This window comes from Falco naumanni, chromosome 15, assembly GCF_017639655.2.
Source record: "Falco naumanni isolate bFalNau1 chromosome 15, bFalNau1.pat, whole genome shotgun sequence".
In the NCBI taxonomy this organism is placed as follows: Eukaryota; Metazoa; Chordata; class Aves; order Falconiformes; family Falconidae; genus Falco; species Falco naumanni.
Window position 1 is genome coordinate 4129250 of NC_054068.1, and position 22411 is coordinate 4151660.

Genomic DNA, 22411 nt, shown 5'->3' on the forward strand with positions numbered 1-22411 from the left:
ATGTCAGCCAAAACGAGCTCCTTAAGGGAAAAATGGGCAACATTTTCTTCCAAACATTGTACCTTTCTTCCCCTGTCAGTTATTTCTGAAAACTTTTGTTTTCCTACTCCAACCACAATATGAAAAGTATTATCTTCTCCCATTCAAACACTGCTGTACAAGCTGAACTTACACCCAAGCTGGGAATGTTGAGGTTTGTTCGGTTTTCTCCTGACATAGTTAACTTCTAAACCCACTATTTGCGGAAGAGATACCATTTCATGCCCATTGTTGAGGTGCACAATCAGAAACACAAAACCAGCCAACGCCACTGTTTGCTTTACCTGATTTCTCAGTGTGCATTTCACAGCCATCCACTTCTGTTCTGAGCTAAACGGAATTTCCTTCTTTCTTACATAAATATCTTTTATGTCAGCTAATTCCATCTAAAGTAAAGCAAAACAAAAAGAGCACTGTAATGCTGAACAATGCCAAAGCTTGTATATATTTTCCATATTACAACACTGAGTGTTGACCATGTACTTCCAGGCAGTCATATAGCACAGAGCTCAAGAGAAAGCATGGGGAGAGTGAAACCCATCTTTGCCTTTTGGTGCTGGATGTGAGATAAATTAAACTGGAATTTGAAGCTTGATTCCTGTTGACTTTTGCAAGAACTGGAGAGCTGCACTGCTGCCTTGGTGGGGCTTCGGGTCAAAGGAGGCTCAAGTCTTTTCCCTAAACCTACAGCAAAGTGATGGGCAGAGCAGATTTCTTCCAGCCCAAGCTCAGCCTCCCTCGCTTCAGTTATTTCCCAGCCACCCTACTTGGAAGAAAAAGGAAAATTGCAAATAACTGAATGATCAGTCGTGGATGTAGTTTCAAATTATTTCCTGATGAATTAAACTCAAAAAGCAATTCACCACAAGACGACCCTTCAGCTATGAAGCACGACAGTCGAAATCAATCCACGCCTGCTTTAGCAGCATGCGTGGCTGCTCTAGGGGAAGTAGGGATCAGAAGTAGCTTCCAGTCTCTCTCCCCCTGCTCCCACCAAACTAAAAAAAAAAAAAAGAAAAAAAGAATTGACAGCTTCCTTTGTATCTTGCTATTGTTTGGCTATGGAATGGTGGAGCCAAAGGAAGATTTCAATTTAGCATTTAGGGAAATACAATGTCATTGTTTTACAAAAACTAACAAACAAACAAATATATTTTCACTGTTAAAGTTACAAGCTTTAAAAATAGGAGGTAAGAACAGATGTTTGCAGGTGCATCATTTCATCAGGCACCTTCTGGTCTTTACAGCCCACGTGAGGTTTGCGGTCCACAGGCTGAGGAACACCAATGAGATGATACCTGGTGGCATTTCACAGCCTCTGCCTATCAGCATGGATGCAATCTGCATGAAAACTCCTGTTTTACATACTCATGACTAGAAAAAAGTAAAACCTAGCAGATGACCCAAAGTGAGGATGACCCTCTGCCATGCTTTCTGCTATGGCCTGTTCTTGCTCATTTTTCACTCTCTTGTCCTCCTCCTGAACTCTTAACTGGCATGTGCAGAAAAAATAAAAAAGGCAGTCCAGTCTGAGCCTGAAAGAAATCCATTAGGCAGTGTAATTGCAGAGATTAACCAAGGACAATAATTATTGCTGCTAGCACAGAAGCTCAGGGAAGGTGTTTGTCTGTGACAAGAGGTTTACATGGGAGACGTGTATGTCTGTGACCTTGGGGAGAAGAGACAAGGAAAGACTAAAGTCAGTCTGGGGACTTGAAAAAAGTCTGATCACTGCTATCAGACATAACAATTCCAGCTTTTTTTTTCTTTTCTTTTTTTAAATTTCTGGAAAAATTTAAATCTTAACAACCTTACCTTCATTGCAAGGGCAATGAGGGCTCCTTCTGTGGGCTGTCCCATCACGCTGTTGTTCCTGATAACGGCATTATTGGCTACACAGCCAGCCTAAAGAAAGTGACATATTTACATGGGGGGTGGGTGTTTCATAACTAAATTCATAGCTTCTTCATCTCTTTAAATGAAATAATGAAAGATGGGAGAATGAAAACAGCCACATCCCCAAAGATGTGGTAGTCCCCATAGCAGCATTTCTTGAGATCTCAGGATCCTGAGATTCTTGAGAACAATCTTGAGATTTCTAAACCTGCTTAATCCATAGGATACAGCAGTATTTTGGTAAAATGTTAAGTTTTGGATAAATTTGGATAAATTAACATAAAACAAACCATGATATACATCTAACGAACTTGACAAATCATGCAAATGAAAACAGCCTCTCCCACTATTACATTAGATGTATAGTATGAATAAAATAAGACCTAATCTCCATCTGAGAATCCAGCTCAGATCGTTTCACTACTCAAATGCTCCACTTCTGCCTACAGTTGAATGTGCAAGATTTTATTTAATACAAACATAAAACTCAGAGACCATCACAGTACATTCATAAATTGACTATGTAGCTAGCAGAAGTCTAGAATCTGTCCACATTAAAAAGCTGAACATGGTAAAATTAACCAATCTCTTGTCTGCTAGAACTGTATTTTTATCTCAAATGTCCTTGACACTTTAAGGTGATGACTCTGGTCTCTCCCTCCATGTCTTATGAGTACTGCCTTTCACCCATAAGCTTCAGGTATTATATCCCAGTTACTCAGAGCCTGCCCATAAGAAGGCTCTAGCAAGACAGTTCATTTTGGAGGTACAAAAGTGGCTTTTTTCCACAGTCATTACCCGGAGTGATCTGTGCAAATAAACCCAATGTAAATAAGACAAGCTGGTTCCTAATTTATACTTACCTCCACCAGTTTCCCAACTGAGATGTTGGAAAATTCTTTAAGAATCTCCTTTGATGGCAGAAGATAAATGTTTCCATCTCCATTGTAGCCCACCCCGCTGACCTGAGGAAGGGAGACACAGACAGAGCAAACTTCCCAGTGCCAGGCGGGACTGGGCTGCAGCTGCACGCCGCGGGGAGCACTCCAGCAAGCTGCTGATTTGGGAGGTGCGGTGGGATTTTTCTTTCTAGCTCAAAGCAGTGCTGATACGAAAGGCTGCAGGTAGTGGAAGTATGTTATGATAACTGTATAGGAACAAAAAGAATCAGCTGGTCTTGTGCAGAGCTTGTTCGCCATGATTTCCGAAGTCTCTTGAGGCTCAGTCGAGAGACCTGGCCCTTTGGTAGCAGTGGGCTCACTGGTTTTGGTCAAGTCCTTCCCTGCCGATGGCTGGCCTGCCGCACGTTTGCCGTGCCTGCATTTTTCACCCACTTTGCCCACAGGTAAATGAACCAAGCAGAAGGATCTGGTCAGCCATATAATAAATATTCCTACAGAAGGTGGATCCACAAGGGTCAATGGCAGGTTTCAATATTTACAATAATTACAGAGAACGGCAGATTATGTCAATAAATGCCTGTTTATGGTATCTGAGCAGCTTTTGTACACAGCCCCACCTCTGCCTGCCTCCAGCACTGCAAAAGTCCCTTTGCTTTCACGGAACCTGCGATATGCAAGAAAGGGCTTGTCTGGGGACTGATCAGCCTCCCTCATTGGGGACTAATTGAAGCAAAAGCAAATGAGCCCCGCTGAACTCAAACAGGAGAGTCCGTGTTGCCGCCTCATCCATACCTCTGCCTGGAAGCCATCCGAGGTCACCAGCCGAGTCACCGTCATCTCGTTGGCTGTCAGAGTGCCTGTCTTATCTGAGCAGATGACATTGCAGCAACCTGATGCAAGAAAGTTTTCAATCAGAACTAATAAATAATACAACCAAACGGGAGATCCAGAGGAAGGAGAACAAGTTTCCCTAAGGTTACTTAAACTGCACCGGTGAGGAAAAGGGAGAAAATACCAAGAAATGGATGAGTTTCCCTAACAGGATCTTGTAAGGAAAGGATCTGAGTGTGTGCCAGGGTATCGTGCACATAATTTGTGAGTGAGATGTGGTAGGAGACATCTGATGAGGGCCACAATGTATGGAGCATTATGTGGTGGGCAATCAGAGAATGCACGGTTCTCCAGGGAGTTGATCAATGTTTCCGAGCTGCAATATCACACAACAGAACAGCTGTTACATTCTGAAAGGCATATCAAATTCCCACTCTGGCACATGCTTCCTCAGATGGGCCATTTAACCCGTGCTTCTCTAAATCGGGGATAACAGCCCTTCCCTGCCGCACCAAGTGCCTGCAAGAATAGACGTGTTAAAGCCTGTTACAAAAAAAAAAAAAAAAAAACCAAAAAACAACCCTTCAAAATCCCCAGCTAAGAGCAGAAGCTGCCCCAGTCATGCTTTGCTATGTTGAAATCCTGCTTCACTAAAGCACATTCCTTCCAGGGCCCATTTACACCACAATACAGCAGAGTGAATGAGCAGAGTCACCACATTCGTGCTACTTTCCACTCCCAAGAAGGGGAAAAAATGACTGTAATGCAAAAAACAATCAGACTCCAGCTCCCTTCTAAGCCTGAATGTCTTCCCTGGCTGTGGAGATGACCACTGTGCTTAGGCACAGACCCCATGAGCATGGTGACCACCAGGTAAAAGCCTGCAGAGAATAAAGCAGATTGGAGTGCAGTTAAGTTAATTGCATTTTAAGGTAATTAAAAAAAATATAATTAAGTTAAGGATTAGCACAGAGCAAAGCTATCATCTCCAATTTTTTTTTTTTTGACAAAGAATCAGATAAAGAAGGAGGACTATATTTTTCCCTTCCAGCAGTTGCACAGACGTGGCACAACTGATGTGTGGGAGAGCACAGGTTCTGCCCTGCTGGGCTGTCCTGCAGGGTACCTGGGCATCTGGCAGTTACGCCTATTTAGGCACAGCCCTACCAGAACAAAATTCTTCCTGAGATAAGGCTGTTTCAGATGTCCTGGGTCAGGGCAAATACAATAAAATGAGGGTGATAAGATTCCTTAGCTGCAGAACAAACAAGGGCAGTTCAAACAATAGCAGCATTTCCAATGAAAACAGATTTTAGCTGAAGGATCAGGCTGTGCAGCAGATATCTGGGACTGCATGGGCCAGGCTTGGCACCGAGTGTACTTTTAAATGAGTGGTACTAAATACACAACACGTCTTCTCCTTCATATAACTGCCATACTGACCAAGGTCGGAGCAGCAAAGCCTGGAATTCGGTGACTTGGGAATAAGGGCCAATTTGAAGATAAAGGGAGGTGAAGGAATAACTTCATTACAGTTCTTTCTGCCCTGCAGTTGTCAGGATGGGCTGGACACCTTCTCAGGGTCCTCTCCGTCCCTGTTTTCTATGACCCTTTAAATATCAGGCAGATGGCCACACAGGCTGCAGAAGGATAAATGAGTTTTTTTTATGTCACCAGGCTCGACATAAGGGGCTGCAAGTTTTTTTAGCCAGGCACTGAAGAAGTGGACAAGATGGACCTGCAGGATGATGCGGAGAAACGAAGCCTCTCAGCCCAGGCAAGGCATGCATGTCTGCGGGGGGGCTCTGCTCCCCGTGGGCTGGTGCCAGGGCTGGGGTTGCACCATTCCTGGCACCTGCCTGTGCCACTATTGCTAAAAGAAGGGATAAGGATGAGAAGCACAGGGTGGAATCATAGAATGGTTGGGGTCGAAAGGTCGAAAGATCATCTTGCTCTGGCCCAATAAACATATTCAATATTATTAAAAAAAAAAAATAATATCAGACCAGGGCTCCCTTGGCCAGCCCGTCGCTATTCCGTTCAGATTTTGAAGCCTGGCAAATGACCAAGCTGTGTGGGCCCTCGGCAGCCTTACCTAAGGTTTCTACTATGGGCAGCTTCTTCACAATCACCCTTTTCTTGGCCATCCGGAGAACACCCAGCACCAGCGTAACGGTGACCACGATGGGAAGGCCCTCTGGGATGGCGGCCACTGCCAGGCTGGGGACAGCAGAGACACAACAGCTTCAACACAGAGGTCAAACTACAAGTACCAACCATAACGTGCCACAGGGACATTTCCCTGGGGTGAGTTTTCTTGCTTATACGTGTATGTCTGAATAGAAGCGCGCAGTGCTAACCACTGGGACCGCTGGCGCACTGTAAATACAAGAGCAGGATATTCATCCAACCCTTCATCCTTCTGCTGGATGATTTTGACAGAGCAATTACTTTCCTTCTTTACGTTGCCAAAGAGCATTAATTTCTGGTGAAGCAGGGATTTAGGGGTTGGATTTAATTTCGTTTATTTAACTTTCTGAGGATGGAAGTTGAATATTCCTTGGCATCATGGCTGACACGTTAGCTACTGGCTCCTGGCCACACGCAGCCCCTCATCTCCTCTCTCACACGTGGGTACAAGCTATGGTGGGACAGAACCAGCTCCCCAGACGTCCCCATGCTGCACACACTGAACTGGGGCAACAGCAAAACTTGCAACACCTGACATGCTAGAAACATCCAGATACAGTCTCTATCTGTCCCTTAGTTATTCCTTGGGTAACTCTGAACACTTCCAGGTATGTGCAAAAAGTAATCAAGGAAGACTTATGAAACCATGCGCTGCTCTCCAAAACTCAGGCTTAACCACTCTTCTCTGCCCCCACATCCCCCCAGGAGACAGCAGGGTGGGCAGCGAGCCACTGTGGCTTCTCTGTTGTCTCCTCATCTGGGATCTTGTTTTTATTTCCATAGTATATTTTTTTTTCAAAGGCTTGCTTTTAAAGCCGTGACAACACCAAACAAGGGGGTTTATGGGTTCTACTAAAACACATGGTTTATGATGTTTGATCAAGAGCTTGTGCACGCTTTTTATGCCGCGTTATGCATTCCTGTCTTTAGACATAAATCCAGAAAGAACAGCAAAGAGTAGTATTTGCCATTGCTACACTCCCAGTAAATTCATAGTACAGGTAGGAAAGGACACTTATAGCAGGATGAGGTGGAAATGCCAGTGAAGATTTTCAAAATACTGATTTCCAAAATTAAATAAACCCTCAAACTTGGTTGTTTTTTTTCTCCTAAACTCTGTTGTAAAGCTCAGAATTTCACCAGTGCAAGATCAAGATGTATTTATGGAGGGTCTTACTCAAGTTCTCTTTTGTGAAATGCCCATTGTTTTGAACAGGGAATTCCCTGGGATGCATTTTGTTAGAAATCAAAGAGAAAGGTGCTCTCCAGTCCTCACCTAACTCCAATTGTGAACATGCTGAGGAGGTGCTTCCCTTGTAACCAGCCAATGAACATTATTAAACCTGGTGGGAGAAAACAATCTGATTAAAAACTTCAGGAAATTAATAAATCTCTAACCCGCTTTAGCTGTTTTTGGAGAACTGAGCATGAAATGAGGCCCCCAGATCTCTCCTTCAGAGGTGTCTCTGCTTGAACCCCCAAAGTTCGGGTAACCCACATCAACAAGTACTTTTGGAGAAGGTGGCCCTGGAGCACTGATCGCAGCTGACCATGCAAGTACGAGCATTGCGTCCGACTCACCGATTATGCCAAAGGAGAAGAGAGTGAGTTGCTTCCCCAGTCTGTCCATGCTTTTCTGGAGAGGTGTTTTGGGAGTCTGGAAATGTTAAAGAATACCTGGTTTTCTTTGCATGTTACATGAGATGAGAAGATGATGGTCAGCCTAGAGCAACGGACCCACACAGTCCTGGTTATCGTTACCGTGGTTCCTGCAGCTGCCTGATGCACCCTAGTGCCTGCCCATCCCCCTCCCTCCCCAACAGGGCCTGCTGGGCAGGGGCTGTCCCGCAGGGAGTCTTTGCCCCAATGCACTCCAGACAGGCAAAAAAGTGGGAAAAGAGACAAATTATGTTTGTTTACGGCTAGGGAGCCAAGACAGAGACAGACTAAGGGCTAAATTTGGAAAGGACCTTAGTGATGGAGTCCAGAATGGGATAATATGTGTGCAAAGCCTGTGGGACAGGGATAAAAGGTCTGGCTCTCCATCCCCGTGACCTGTGTCCCGCTCTCCAGGCCAGGGCCACAGTCTGACCGTGACCGGGCAGGCCTGAGCAGCCCCTTCTCCTCCACCGAGCCAGCTCAGGGCAACCCCAAGATGACACGTAGGATGGACCCTGGGAGGTGCAGGGTTTGGGAGGTCTGAGTTTCAGGCCAAGGAGGGTACCAGCCCCCAGCCCCTGTTCTGCAGCAGCACATTCAGGCACTGCAGAGCATCACAGACCTGCACCAGCACTGCAGGTGCATCACAGCATCTTGCATGGTGGCTTCTGCTTTCCTGTGATTTCTTGTGTTAATAGATCAAGGGTTAACTAGCTTCAAGACCCTCATCTGTGTCAGATCAGAGATCTGACCCATGAGATTTTGGCACATGTAGAAGTAAAGTTATATACTAGTGGAAAGTGTGAGCATGTATGAAGTAAAAAAAAGAAACCATGAGGTTTAGGTGACTACAAGGTTAGATACAAGTTAAATATCACACGTCTGGATTTAGAAGCCTAAATCTTGCTTATAAGTTTCTTTTTTGGATACAGCCCTTTGGTGGCCTTCAGTCACACAGGCATTTTGCAGCAGAAACAGAAATGAACCCAGTGCATTAACTCCTGGGACTGCTTCTGCTCACAAACTTTCCTCCAGGAGATCCATAATTTCCACAGACATACAGCTCTTTACCTCTTCAGCTTGCATCATTTTGAACACCTCTCCAAACTGTGAATTTTCACCAGTCCCAATAACTACACCCTGAAAAAAAGGGAAAGAGATGGAGATGAAGAAATCTAGAGATTCTGTAACTAATGTCAAGGAAAAGATCAAAGATGACAGGACTCACTTTTCCCTTCCCGTACCGCACCAGGGTCCCCATGAAAACAACATTGCTCAGAGTAGTTATGTCTCCAGCTTCCAGTAATACACTGTCAGTCTTGTTGCAAGGCTCAGCTTCTCCAGTAAAACTGGATTCATCCACCAGCAGGTCTGTAACCTAATTAAAAAGACACATTTCTGGCACTGCTAAGGCAAGAAATTTCCAAAACAGGCTCTTGTACATATAGTGGTATTTACCTCTATCAGCCTGAGGTCTGCAGGAACCCTGTCACCAACAGACAGGTATATGATATCTCCAGGCACAAGCTCTCGTGCTAGAAGATGCTGCAGTTTTCCTTCCCTTAGGCTACAGGAGACAAATGGAAAAGAAGAAAGGAAACCAGGCCGTGAGGGTTTTATTCCTCCTGCAGGCTTGGGAATGTGACTGGCGAGAAAGCAAAAGCCTTACCCCAAAAGGCTTCCAATGTAAATAAGAATATAAAATCTTAATAACGATGAGAGATGAGTATGTTCATTTTGGCTCAGTTCTAATTTCTAAACAGATGGGCAGGTTATGGAAGACTTAATATTTTAGCAATAAGCGACTTAGTAGATAAGAGTGACAAGAAGGTACGCTATCCCGTGGCTCACGCTGTAAATAATGACATGCAGATTCTTTAACCTAAAAAGAAGCTTTTTAAAGCTAGAATTACCACTGGCATATTGCTATTGTATTAAAAGTACAGCCTTTCAGCTGGTTAGATGCTTATGGTGCATATAATAAATAAATAAAGAACAGCGGCATTTGTAAGATCTGAGCCCGGGTGAACTTTGGACCAGGAGAGAAGCCCACACTTCTGCGGTGCAAGGTTTCTCTGAGCCTCGCGGCTTGTTTGTGTTGGCCGTGACAAAACTGATTTGCAAAAACATAAATAGGAAACGTGTTTCCTGTCACCTAAAGCACTGCTACCACAGACCAGAGCAGTCGGGGAAGCGGGATCCGAGACGGCCTCCGGCTGCTCCGCAGGCAGTGGCATCACCGTGCACCGGATCGCCTGCTGCGCCCGTGCCTGCCACGTACGTACGTCAATGGGCAGGCATGGACGAGGGACCCAGCCCCCCTGCACCGCCGGTCATGAGCAGTTTTGTGCCAATCTCGTGGGGACAAAACTAACCCAAAAGCCAAAAAAAAAGACACAGGTGAGGTTTTTCCTGCAAGGGGGAGTCAGCAACATGCCAGAGGCTGCAGGGATCCTCTGCAGGGTGTGGAGCAGGACATTTCTGGGACCCTCCTGCCTCTCAGCATTTACCCAATTCCACTAGGTGCCTACTTTAAAAATCAGTTACTTCATCCCCTTTCACTATGACTTACTGCTGCATCCACACGTGGTGCCACCCCTCCAGACATCAGGTTCTCATTATGTGCACCGCAGCCTGAAGTAATTTTCTCCACCGGTCTGTTCTGCCCTCATAACCCAAACCCTGCTAGACCCCCCCAAAGCAGGCATGCCTCACCAGTTGCACTCGGGAGGCACCAGCTTGTTAAGTTCTTCCAGAGATTTTTCCGAGCGATATTCCTTTTAAATGAGAAAGGAGAAGAAAGCCAAGTTACACGAGAGGGCTTGCTCACGACAGCCCTGGCTGCGGAGCCGAGCTCTGCCTAACGTACCTGGATGAAGGCCACGGTGACCACGATGAGCACCGCCTGCGAACAAAGAGGCATTGCTGGGTGGGCACACCAGCTCCAGGGAGCCAAGGGTCGGGCTGAGGGAGAGGTACCACCTACCATGGTGATGCTCGCGGCGTCCTCGTATTCTTTTGTGATGACGCTTACCAGAGCAGAAGCCAGCAACAAGAGAATGAGGGGATTTTTAAACTGAAAAATTAAAACAGACCACAATGTAAAATTAAACGTGGAGTGGCTGAAGCTGAGCTGGCCTCAGATCTCATCGGAAAGGATGAGACGTGGTGTTGCTGCAGGGACCCTCCTTGCTCGTGACAGCAGCATCACTCTGCCCGGACAGAGATGGTACAGCACCTGCGGCTGGGCTGGTGCTGGATCCTGCCCCCGGCAGAGGAGATGGACAGCACCAGGGACCAGCAGGATAAGGCTCACACCAAAAGACACAATTTTCTTCTCTTTTCCTCTGCTTGCACAGGCAAGGCTCACCCTTGCAGACACACAGTGCATGGCTGACTCGAAAAGCTCCTTGGAGGCACAATAGGTACAAACAAAAACTGTATTGTCTTTTTAGAATTTGAAACCAGAAATCCTCTTTCTTTTTTTCTTTTCTTTAATTAATCCGCTAAACTCTGCACTGGACCCAGGGCTGTGGGAGTCAGATCCTCACTTTTTTCAATTTCTTTTTTTCTTTTAATTAATCTACTAAACTCTGCACTGGACCCAGGGCTGTGGGAGTCAGATCCTCACTTTTTTCACTTTCAAACACAGATTGTAAAGAACTTTCTCCTACCTGAGAATGTTACAGTGCCGTTTAGCTAACATGGGAATTGCTGTAAGGGAATTAAGTCAGGCAGAGATAAGACTGCCTGTTTTGGGCAAGAGATGTGTGGCAATGCACAGTAGGAAAGCCAAGGTTCAAGTGTATTCCTTGCTGAAGCCAAAGGTGAAAGTCCCTTCATTTCTCTTTAGAAAGACTGAGCTGAAGGGTTGTTTTACAAAAATCGCAGCTGGAAGAAGCCACATCAAGTGTCTGCTGAGGGGTGATGCTCAAGTGCAGAGGCGTGAATGGTGTGGGGACTGCAAGCAGCTCTTCCAGAGACCAGCTGCCTGCAGAAGGATGAGAGATGCACTAAGGAATTCGCTTGGTGTCCCCAGAGGAGAAACAGCTTGTTAAGGATGAGCAGAAAAAGGCACCACCTCACTTGATATCAAGAATAAAAGAATGAAGAGATGTAGTAATGATTACAAAGTGCTTAAATGACATTGATCACATAGGAAAAAAGGGATAATCCATGAAATAAAGATAGTCTTTCATAGCAACTAAAATCTTCATGATCCAGGTAAGCAAGAAGAAAATCAGTCAAATTGCTGGTTAAAAATAAATAGATAAATAAAGACAGACCCTTCTGGTTTGGCTAAAAGCCTAAAAGGGAGGTGAAAGATGCATTAAATACTGATGATGAACAGTTAATTAAAGCAAAGCTGAAGGTAAACTCAGCTGGGGGAAAACCAAGATAGCAAATCCAGCCTTCTGCCTAGCTTTTAGGGGCAGCTGGTTTGAAATCATGGATGTTCACAGGGTATAGCAGCATGTATGAATGTGGGAGTTACTGACACTGCTACCAGAGACACTGACACTCACCTGAGCCCTACAGCTGCCCCTGCTTTGGCTGGAGGTTTAGGGTTTTCCTTCCCTGGGGTAACTGGAATCAGAGTGGCTTTCAGCTACTACTGGTATTCCTCAAACTTTTCATAATTTTGCCGCTTGCCTTAAAAGGAATAAATATGCTCCAGAAATCAGGCCACTGATCTAAAGCTTATGATTTGTGGGCTGCATGGGGATAAAAAGGGTTATTTTTATTTTAAGATGTTATCTCCGCGCTGAATGACCCCGCATCTGAACCTCACAGCGGCTTTCCCAGGGGAACAGACAGTTTCTATATCTGGAGCACAGCCTATTCCAAGGCTGAATCTGCAGCAGAAACCCTGAATATTCCAACGTAGACACACTCAGGCCAACCCAGCTAGGGATTTTCACAAGGAAATGAGAATTTGTGCAGAAAATCCTTACCTGGTCTAGATATTTCTTCCATATCGGCTCTGTATTCTCTACTGAAAATTCATTCCAGCCATGTTTTAACCTGCGCTGCAGCACGGAAAACTCAGAGAGTCCAGTTTGTAATTCAACCTAGATGGAATTTTAAAACAAACAAATCAAACGTTACATATTGAGGAATAATTACAGAAAACTTCTTAAGGCAAAGTTATGTTAAAAACCTGTAAGTAGACTGGACAAGATGTTCATGGTTCAGTCCCCCACATAAAATAAATCTATCCACTGTTTTTCTGTTTAGGTGTTTATTTTTGTTAAACTATAAATCTTTACCATCAACAATCACAGAAACCTGTAAAGTAAGCACAAGTTAATGAAAAAAATATCATAATGCCACAAGTGAGAAACTATATAATAGATCACAAATCAGGAATTTAAAACAGTAAAGGAGAGAACTGATTTGTGGTTGCACTGGACATTTAAAGAAAATATTAAAAAAAAAAAGCTGAAAAAATTCAAAGGGAACAAATAAAGAAAGAATAAGATCTATTTTGCCCAGATTTTAAAAAATAGCAAGGTCATACATCAACATATTGCTAAGCACTATAGCTTTCCCTGGTCACAGGGACTCAGCCTTTCTGAATTTCCAGCTATTTTTCATACATGGGGTTCAGTGTGAGTTATAAAACCAGATTGTTTCTTTTCCCAAGGGCAAACTCCAGTGCAGACCAAGTAACTGGCTGTTCCTTCCCAAGCCCCAGCGTCCCTCCATCCCTCTGGCTACATCCATGTGTGGCTGCAGGGAAGCTCGAGTGGGGCCGGGGCAGAGCAGCCACAGCCAACATCCCTGGCCAGGGCTGCTCCCCCTGCTCCGCCTGGGCAGACGGGGCTCAGCACCAGCAGAAGCTCTGCTGCTTGCTTGGGGGTAGGGATGGTGAGGTGAATTTATATCTAACAATTCCAGCTGTGAGAAAGTCTTTGAGAAGTCATCTAGGAAAATAAATGTGATGAGTTTTGCCTCCGAAAAGAAATTTGCTAGGGAAAAGCAGGGGAAGAGTGCTGCATGCATTTGCACAACATTTTCTGAGGAGCTGCTGCTAATTGAAGTGGATGAGCTGTGCAGCCTGCACCCGGGGCAGAGCACCGAGAGCACTCCATTTTCCAGGCTGGACAATTGGATTCTTTCACCCGCAGCTCACAGAGCCACTCACTTCAGTGAAATCCTTCCCCAGGACAAAGTGGAGCACAAATGCCCGATGCTGAGCCCTGAACGCTGCCAGCACGAGGATTCATCCCACATAAAGGCAGAGGAACTGGGCACTCCAGGAGTTTGCATGTGAAACCAGAGACCAGTTTTGCTGCTCAGCCTCTTCCCACAATCAGATTACACAAACTGTGTTGCTAGTTCACAAAGACCTGTACAAACCCTTACGTTTAAAGCTTTTGCCAAGTCTTCTTTATGGCATTTACATGCATCTTTCGGGGGCAGAACTGTCACCTCCTTCTCCTGCTCAATTATTTTCAGCTCACACTCCGCATGGGTCTGAGTAAATGAGATAAAGCGATTGTTAGGTGAGAGAACAGTTAATAAAGGCATTTCAGCATCTCTGCTTCTTCCCTTCTTCCCCTTCCCTTCCCTCCCCTCGCCAGCTGTGTGACTTCGCAGTTAGCTAAAACACGTCCTAAATCACAGTGCTTTACACTGTTCACTAATTAATCTCTATTACAGCCTCAAAGCCAGGTGCGTATTTTTATACTGGAAGAAAGGCTATTAGGGGCTGGGTTACCAAAAAGAGAAGCACATGCCACTGCCACGGTCAGAAAAGCGTGCCGGGCTCTGCTGTTTGCAGGTATCCTGCCCGAGACGAGCATTTTTCCATGCCAGTGTCTCACAGCCCACTGCATGTTCGGAGCAATGAAAAAACCCTTCTCCCTTGTGAAAGACATAACAAATGAACAGAAACCATGAGCTAGAAGAATCTCTGAGCCAGTGGGAGAAAGTAACAGTCTCCTCTCCTGTCTCCATGGCTGCTTCCCTCCACCCCCAGCTCTGCAAACACCTCCGAGCAGGACAAACCCTTCCTGTCCCTCCCAAGCAGCCCAAGGGCTGTGCTGAGCTGCCAGCACCCAGGGCCTCAGCACCCCCATCTCTCTTCCTTTTCAGATTCCCATCTCCTTTTCCAAAATCCTCTTTCCAAAGTGGCAGCATGCCCCAAAATCTCAGCCAGACACCTGATGGCAGCTGTGCAGGGTAAGTACGGTGAGGGAGAAATCTCACCCTGACTGAGGGACAGAAGAAACAGAAGAATCCATTTGCATTTTCCTTCATTCATAAAGCACAAGCGTGCATGTTGATTAAGAGAGGGATCCCGAGGGAGCATGATGCTCAGCCCCAGGCACAGCTCTGTCCCACGGCCAGCTCTTGCCTGGCAGGGTGGAAGGAACGGGCACCCGCTCCCAGCACCCTGGGGTGTCTGTTGGGAGAAACTTTCAGGTCTGGCTCATCAGCACCGAGCGAGGGTTTGGAGGACTTCAGAGGTGTCTGAAGCGGTATGTGGAGAATCAGCCCTTATATGAATATTCAGGAGGTTTCTAGGAACATCCCATGTTTTGCAATCCAAAGGCCGAGATAAGCGCAGAAAGTCTCTTTGGTTGTTGGCTCCTGCTGGTACACAGAATTGGTTTCTGTCTTGCGGTTTCTGGAGAGCTCGTAGCAGATGAGATAGGAGCATCTCTAAGCCCTGCTCTTTAAAAAGGCTTTTGCCACTTCCATATGTTGCAGCCCCTTTTTACTGCTGCTCACTGACCCACAGCACAGCTGCAAACACAGGCGATACTGGCACCGAGCTGCTCCCGGCAGAAACGCAGGAGTTTGCTGCGATCCCCTGGTCTGTGCAGGGCTCGCTTAGAAGCCTTTTTGCCCCACAGCAACCTGCCTTTCCAAAGCCCCAGCAATTTGCCCAAGATTTCCAAGGATTTTCTTGCTTCCATGTCTCCCTCATGCTTGTGACCACCTTTTGCCCAAAGAAGCTACAGCATTTCTCCACTATTTTGAAGCATGCTAGCACCAGACATTGCCCTTACTTCAACCTTTCCTTAACAGACATTCCCTAGAAGGGACAAACCCCATCCTTCTATGTTTAAAACCGATGATTTACTCCTACTTCTGTGTCCCACTTGTGCAAATTCATCAGTTCTCTGTAACTCTGTTGACACCCAGATGCTGCAAGACTGAAAGCCACTCATGGATCTAAGGAGATGGAAGGACTTGCTGGGAAGAAAACCCAGGGCTGTCACGTACAGACACACACCTTGCCTTCATTGCCACGCTGCTTTGATTGATACGGTTTGTAGAGACTCCTCTGTGCTGCTGGTGACACGTGCAGCTATCAAGGTACAGCTTTGCCTCAAAGGAGTTTAAGTTTTAATTAAAGGAGCTGGAGGGCAGGGAGAGACCAGGGCATGAGGGTAAGATGCCTACAGTCCCCCGGGGCCGGCAGGGAAGCCAGGGCCCAGCTCCATCACCAATATTTACCTTCAAAAAGGTGTGGAGGAAATGAATGACAAAAGCGTATGGATGCACCTGAGCTGCGCACAGCCAGCACTGCCCGGGGATCTATAGGAATGCTGGCAGCTCCGTGCTCCTCGTGGCCGGCGGCTGTTGTGAAATGAACAGCTTTACTGGGATGAGTTAGCTTGCATTGATTAGCTTACACCCGTAAGCGATCGGACGAACGTGGCAGAGCTTTTCGTCCCAGCTGAACAGCTCCAGCCATGCACAAGTTGGAAATGAAGCAGCGAGCCCCATCTCCCTCCATCCCCGCAAAGTGCTGCTGGTGCAGAGCCCCTTTGCCCCTAAACACATCCCACCTCACATCCGTTAGGCACTGGGCAGTATCCTGAGCAAATTGCTTCATAAACTAACCTCTCCTTGTGCATTACTTTCTTTTCTATTTACATGGTAAACCAGATGTGGCCTGTCAACATTATCCATTTACATTTTTAACCTCTGTCCTTTAGACAAGCTCAAGAGTCCACAACTCTCTACAGAGGGCAGAAAGAAGTAAAAAAAAGAATAATTATTCGTTCATCTATTGCTTTGCAAGATCAGGAGGTGCTGTAGGCTGTAAAGAGCAGCTGGTGGTGGCTGGGAGCCGCGCAGCACCCAGCCCCAGCCCACCTCAGGGCATGCCCGGCACTGCTGGTACCTGCACCGCTGCCTCCGCATCCCACCATCCCGGGCACCGAAACAATCCATCAATTGTCCGCAGAGCAGCCCATGCGGGACCGAGGGAAGGAAGCGTGGGGCTTTCTGAAGAGCACATAGTCCTTTTTGTATACTCTGGCAAACGGCCCAAAAGATCAGTTCGCGGCGTTTTCCCCCCCCATCTCTGCCTTTACTGAGGTTTTGCATATCCTTTTCCCCCCACATCTTAGATTACTTTGGACCAGCTAATGTATTGGAAGCTGGTCAAAAGTGGGCTGAGTTATTGAGTCTAAAAAGAAGCCCCTGAAAACATTAAACAGAAATCCTTTTCTTGTATATTCTTTATCCTTACTAAAAATAAATAAATAAATAAATAAATCATTCCCTTAAAAGCCCTTTGCATTGTGGTTTTTTTGTGTGTGCATGGCAGGCAAAGGACAGGGGTGCCGGCAGAACGCAGAAACCGACCCGGAGCAAAGCCCAGCCCTGCAAGCAGGGGGCTGCCTTGCTGGGCTGCCTTATCCCAGCCCCCAGCTGCTTCCCACCCACCATCACGGTTTCAACTCCTCTTGCACCATTTCTCATCCCTCCGTTGCACACCTATCACAGAAATACAGCGTTTTTAAATGAAATAAAGCCTCTGGTCTCCCTGCTTGCAGATGTAAGTCTCAACATAGATGCTTCAATTGTTCAAAAAGCCAATGGTTTTCCAGGAAAGTGACTTTAAAACTATTCCCTGGATTTTAGATTGCCCCCAGGGACATTGGAGGGCTGACTTGGGCTGGATGTGCAGTGCCCAAACCTTGGGTTCATTACCCCCAGCTGCACATCCCACTCCCCTCACCCCCACCACTCTCTTGCTCCTGTTCAAACCTGGCTCCCCCCCTTGTCTTATTTAAATAATAATAACAACAAAAATATCTTCCAGCTTCCTTTAATCTACAGCAAAGCCCCTTAAGCTGAAAAGATGGCACTGCCACCACTGCAGGAAAACCCAGTCACTGCAGTTCCACAGATCCCTGTTGGGGAACCTCCTCACTCACCCAAGCCAGCCCCACTCAGGCCAAGAAAACCAACCCCAAAATCCAAGAGCTGGAGGCAACTTCCTATATAAGGTCTCCTGGGAGGGAGGGCTGCAGCCCTCAGCCCAAGCACCTGTGGGCATGGAGGGAAGCAGTTAACTCCTTGCCTGTTGGACAGTTTTCAGGTGTAAGAAATTGGGCTTGATACCTCCAAGGGGCTGAAAACACCTGTGTGTTTAAGTGAAATCTGCATCGCTGCTGTGCAGAGGCAATCCCATGGTCTTCTTTTTTTCACCTGGAAGGAAAGCTGCACTATTTAGTTGATTTTGAGGGCGTATTAAAAAAAAAAAAAAAAAAAAAAAAAGAAGGTATCTGCATGGTAATATACCTATTCTGGTAAGGATGCTCTGCATATCCAGGAGGATTTGGAGCCTGTGAAAGTCTCTGGGACATAAATGTTCATTGGTGTGAAACCTGAAAAGGCAAAAAAGCCTCAACCCAAACTGCAATAATAATTTAACCATGAATGTAGGACAGGGCTGGGAAATATCTGCGCTCCATCTCATGGCTACTGAATCTCAAATGGATCAGCTGTTGTGGGGGAAAGGATCAGAAGGGGTTTGGTGAGGAGAAATGGAACAATTGCAAAGGAAAAGCCCCTAGCAGCTCCAAAGAAACTCTGAGGAAGAGCTTAATGCCATAAAATCTACTATCCAGATGTTCCTAGGCGCTAGCTCTTTCTAAAACTAACAAGAGAAAAAGAAAAAGCCCCTAAACCACAGCAGGTCCCTGGTGGGTTCACAGTAGATCTCCATGATGAACTCTTCTCCCAGTGGTACCAGGAGGCCACCCCATGGCGTGAAGACAGACAGATTGTCCTGGATGGGACTGCAAAACCCAGACATCTCACCAGGTTAAAAACTCTTGGGAGCGGAGGGTTGCAGCCCCTCGGGAAAACTGCCCTTGACTGTCTCCACTGGGTTCCCTGGGTGCTATGGGGTGACACTGGTACCCGATCAAAGGGAAAAGGCGATGTGACCCATGCAGTGCACAGGTTTTTCTCTCACTTTCAAACACACATACACACAGGTACGTGTGCTTGTGCATGTGCACACATGCTTGGATGCTGAGAAGGAAAAATCTTTGGATGTTCTTCAGATTTCTACAGGAAACACATGGTTCTCATAAGCTAAATCGGCACCACACAAATTCCCTGTGACTCTGAGCAGGTTCTGAACTGTAGAAAAGGAGTTGAAACCACATACTGCAGAACCTAGACACAGGCTGTGCTTGTGCTTTGATGGGAAAGTTAACTGTTCTGCCATCTCCAGATAGAGCCCGCGAGCTGGCCATCATCTCACAGCCACCAGCACTGGGGCTTTTCCTTCACAATCCACAATTTGTGCATTTATCCTGGTTTGAATCCCATCAGATCACCTGGACTCACACCTTTGAGGCCCAGGACAACCCTTCGACCAAACTACTTAAGATCTGCAAGACGGAAAGTGCTCTGCAACTATTTTCAAGCAAAGAAGCAAAATACCATCATTAGAGGAAATGTGAGTCATTTAGCAGCCTAAATCATAGCCTGCGAAGATGTTCTTCATTTATCAAGTTCCTACTGTCATACTGCATTGCTGCCTACTTCCTACACCTGTGCCAAAATGCTGGTCATTTCCCTGTCCTGTTATAAATGCATCACACTCTGCATGAACTAGAGCTAAAATTCAAGAAGGGTTTATGTTTGGAAGCAAATATGTATCGTTATTTATTTTGGTGCAACAGAAATAAACGATGACCGTGTTTCTGTGAAATGGTACCACCAAAGAGCAAGCCAGACCGATTGTTGGTGTCCTCCTGCCTATGTACAATCAGAAATCTCAGCTTCCCTCAAAGCAAGATTACAGATACTTTCTGTAACCTCACCAGTATCTTCTTTTCCTGGGACTTTGAGCTATGTTTGAGTAGTGTAGAGCAGCATCGCACAATGCGCTGTGTGGTGCATAGGGGAAGAGTTCAATGTCTCTTTTTCTTCTCCCTGTAGCCTGACCAACCCCCATACTGGAAAGACGAGACTCAGAAGAGAGCAGAGGATTAGCTGAAATGACATCTGAGAAAATACCTCTGTCAGACAGACAGGGAAAAGAACACGAATATCTTGAAGTGTGGGGATGGGACTAAGGGCTAACCCTGCATGCTGAAGGAATTAGACAAATGGGGTTTACGTGGGAGGACCCCAACCAATGTGGGAGGGAAAAATAGGGCTTGAGCAATGGAAATCCCTGTGTTGAGCAAATGTGATAATAAAATAATCCCAGACCTGAAGGTTTTGCTGTGAAAAACCAAGGAGAACAGCAAATGTGTCACCTAAACCACCCCTGGCCACTCTTCGGTCCATCTGCACCGAGAAGGGGTAGTGAAAACAGGGAGGGGGAATCAATGTTCATCCACCAGCATTTTTCAAGAAAAGAAAGCGTTATCTTGAGGCGGACTCTGCAGGTCTGAGCTAACGTTCCTCTCAGCCATTCAATAAGAGTAATGACTGCAGCAACAGCACAGAGGGCAGCCCGAGGGGTCACAGCCCATCCACCAGTGACCTGCACCAGTGGCAGGTGTACCCCTGACCTGGGGACAGGGTTAGGTGGCAGGTGTACCCCCGGGGACAAGGTTAGCCTCGCTCTTCATTTACCCTTCCGCTGAGACTTTGTGCAAGCACTCCAGAGAGCCTTGCAGGGTGCCCAGGGAAAGCACGGCAGTTGCTTTCCTTAATTTTGAAGCTCCTCGGCGTGGAGAGCGATGCTCCTGGCCGGGACTCTGGCCTGAGCTATACGTCCTGGGAGTACTGCAGAGAAACAGGTACCCCCATCTCACCCCACTGCCTGGCAAACACCGCCAGTCTCATCCCTCCTCGCACAGGGAACCACTCCGCAGAGAGGGGAGCACAGGGGCAGCGATAATATCAAGTTACCGGTGGGACAAAGCAGACAAAATTAACCCCAGTTACACAAACTCTTTCAGCAGGTCCCGGCGAGAGGCGCAGGCGATCCTCACCTCCTCTTCCGGCTCGCTGCTTCCAAGGGGCTGGTATTTCTGCACAAAGCGGAAAAACGACCTTTTCTGGAAGAGTCTGGCGAAACCTCCTTCTCCCATCTTCGCAGGGTGGGAAGCGCTGCGGGGGCCACCAGTTGGGTGCCACCGGCGGCGCTGGCTCCGGTTCCCCCGAGCACGGGGCTGTGGTTAGGGCAGGGACGGGCAGCCTCACCTGCCAAGTCACGCCTTCGGCCGCAGGTGCCGGAGGGAGGGAGGGAGGGAGGCTGCGCACCTTCCAGCAGCCAGGCAGGGTGCTTCGCCCGTAAAATCCTGCCAGGGAAAGCCTGCCTGTCTTTAACACCCTGGCTGCTACGGGAGCGAGGTGGCCCCGGCACCCAAAGAGCAGGTTGAGGTCTCGCAGCTCTGGCGGTTTTTTTCCTCCGCCCTCTGAAAAATTGTGGCGGCAGGTGCCACATCTCAGGCAGGCAGATAGGGAGGGTGCTCTGCCAAGGCCGCCGCGCCGCAGAGGCAAGACAGGTTACACACTCTGCCGAGCCTGTTTGTAAACTTCCAGGCTGGGGAAATCCTCCTTGAGAAATGCTCGTCAGCATAATGCCGGTATTTATAAGTATTTACATTAGGGAAAGGGCATAAATGCATGATGGGTGAATTTGTGATGGTCATATATAGCTAAAAAAAAAAAAAAAAAAAAAAAGCTTTCATTCAGTAGAGGGAAGCACTTTCATTGTGGTTCTCCACTTAAAGTTAACCAGTCCCAGCCTTTCTGAAGGTTTGTAGCCACGTGCCAGGGAGCGTGGCGCTTTGGTTTGCACCAGGACACCTACACCCTCCCCCAGGCCTTGTGACCACAGGATTCATTTAGGCTTAAATTGTCTCTAAGGTGCAGACTATGAGATTAAGATCCTCCTTTGAGAGTAAAGGCTGCATTGAGGGAATAAATGCCATTCCCAGCCAGAGAAAAACATCTGTGCAATTTTCTGCAGGAGAACAGTTTTCTCTTAGGACATCCAGGTGCCAGCTTCAGAGCTCTGGATCACTGGAGATGGTAACACCTGGACCACGATGGGGCCAAGACCCCAGGCTCCCTCACCTGTGTGACATCTCACAGTATCCAAAACCTGGCCAACGTCCATCAGACGGGTGTTTTGCTGTGATGCATTTCAGTGTGGCCTGTTTGCATTTCCCAGGTCCTACCAGTTCCAGCCAAAAGCTGAGGAGCCCTGTAGGACACCCCACCAGCGAGGTAGCTGGCAGCTATAGGTAACACAGCATGTCCCACCAAAGTGGTGTGGAGGGAGGGCTTGTTCTCAGGCTGAGGAGAAAATTAAGCAATTGGGAAACACCCTGCAAACAGCCGGGTTCTCATAAAACACAGCTGGGGCTCCTTAACTCCCTCAGCTCCTGATTGAGAAATGCCTTCTTAATGACCCGAACTGGATGTGTCAGGCAGGTGAAGGAAGTTTCTTCATCACTGCAACAGCCCTCCTTCCCATGGGAAAATATCCAGGGATAATGCTGGGCACTGGTTTTTGGGCAGCTCGCATCCTGGCCCTGCCCAGGCTTTAGGGAAGGTGCTTAGCCAAGGGCTCGACGGCAGCCCAGGCTCCCAGAGGCAGACAGAGACTTAGACCTTATTGTATGGGAATCCGGTGGCAAAACATCTCCGAGGTCACGTAT

The 22411-nt window shown here is 47.0% G+C and overlaps 1 protein-coding gene across 1 annotated transcript in view; it reads right to left on the bottom strand.

Annotated features, from left to right (window-relative positions):
• Positions 1-20918, bottom strand: part of ATP2C2 (ATPase secretory pathway Ca2+ transporting 2) — a 30145-nt gene extending 9227 nt beyond the window's left edge. The window contains exons 1-16 of the mRNA XM_040615251.1: positions 20735-20918; positions 13887-13997; positions 12473-12589; positions 10504-10593; positions 10387-10422; positions 10233-10294; positions 8976-9084; positions 8746-8895; positions 8589-8657; positions 7440-7515; positions 7135-7201; positions 5764-5888; positions 3630-3727; positions 2799-2900; positions 1855-1944; positions 324-425 (exon numbers count right to left, since the gene is read on the bottom strand). Of these exons, the coding sequence (XP_040471185.1) occupies positions 324-425; positions 1855-1944; positions 2799-2900; positions 3630-3727; positions 5764-5888; positions 7135-7201; positions 7440-7515; positions 8589-8657; positions 8746-8895; positions 8976-9084; positions 10233-10294; positions 10387-10422; positions 10504-10593; positions 12473-12589; positions 13887-13997; positions 20735-20833 (1503 nt within the window). The 5' untranslated portion in view covers positions 20834-20918. The remainder of the gene's footprint in view (positions 1-323; positions 426-1854; positions 1945-2798; positions 2901-3629; positions 3728-5763; positions 5889-7134; positions 7202-7439; positions 7516-8588; positions 8658-8745; positions 8896-8975; positions 9085-10232; positions 10295-10386; positions 10423-10503; positions 10594-12472; positions 12590-13886; positions 13998-20734) is intronic.
• Between the last annotated feature and the right edge of the window lie 1493 nt (positions 20919-22411).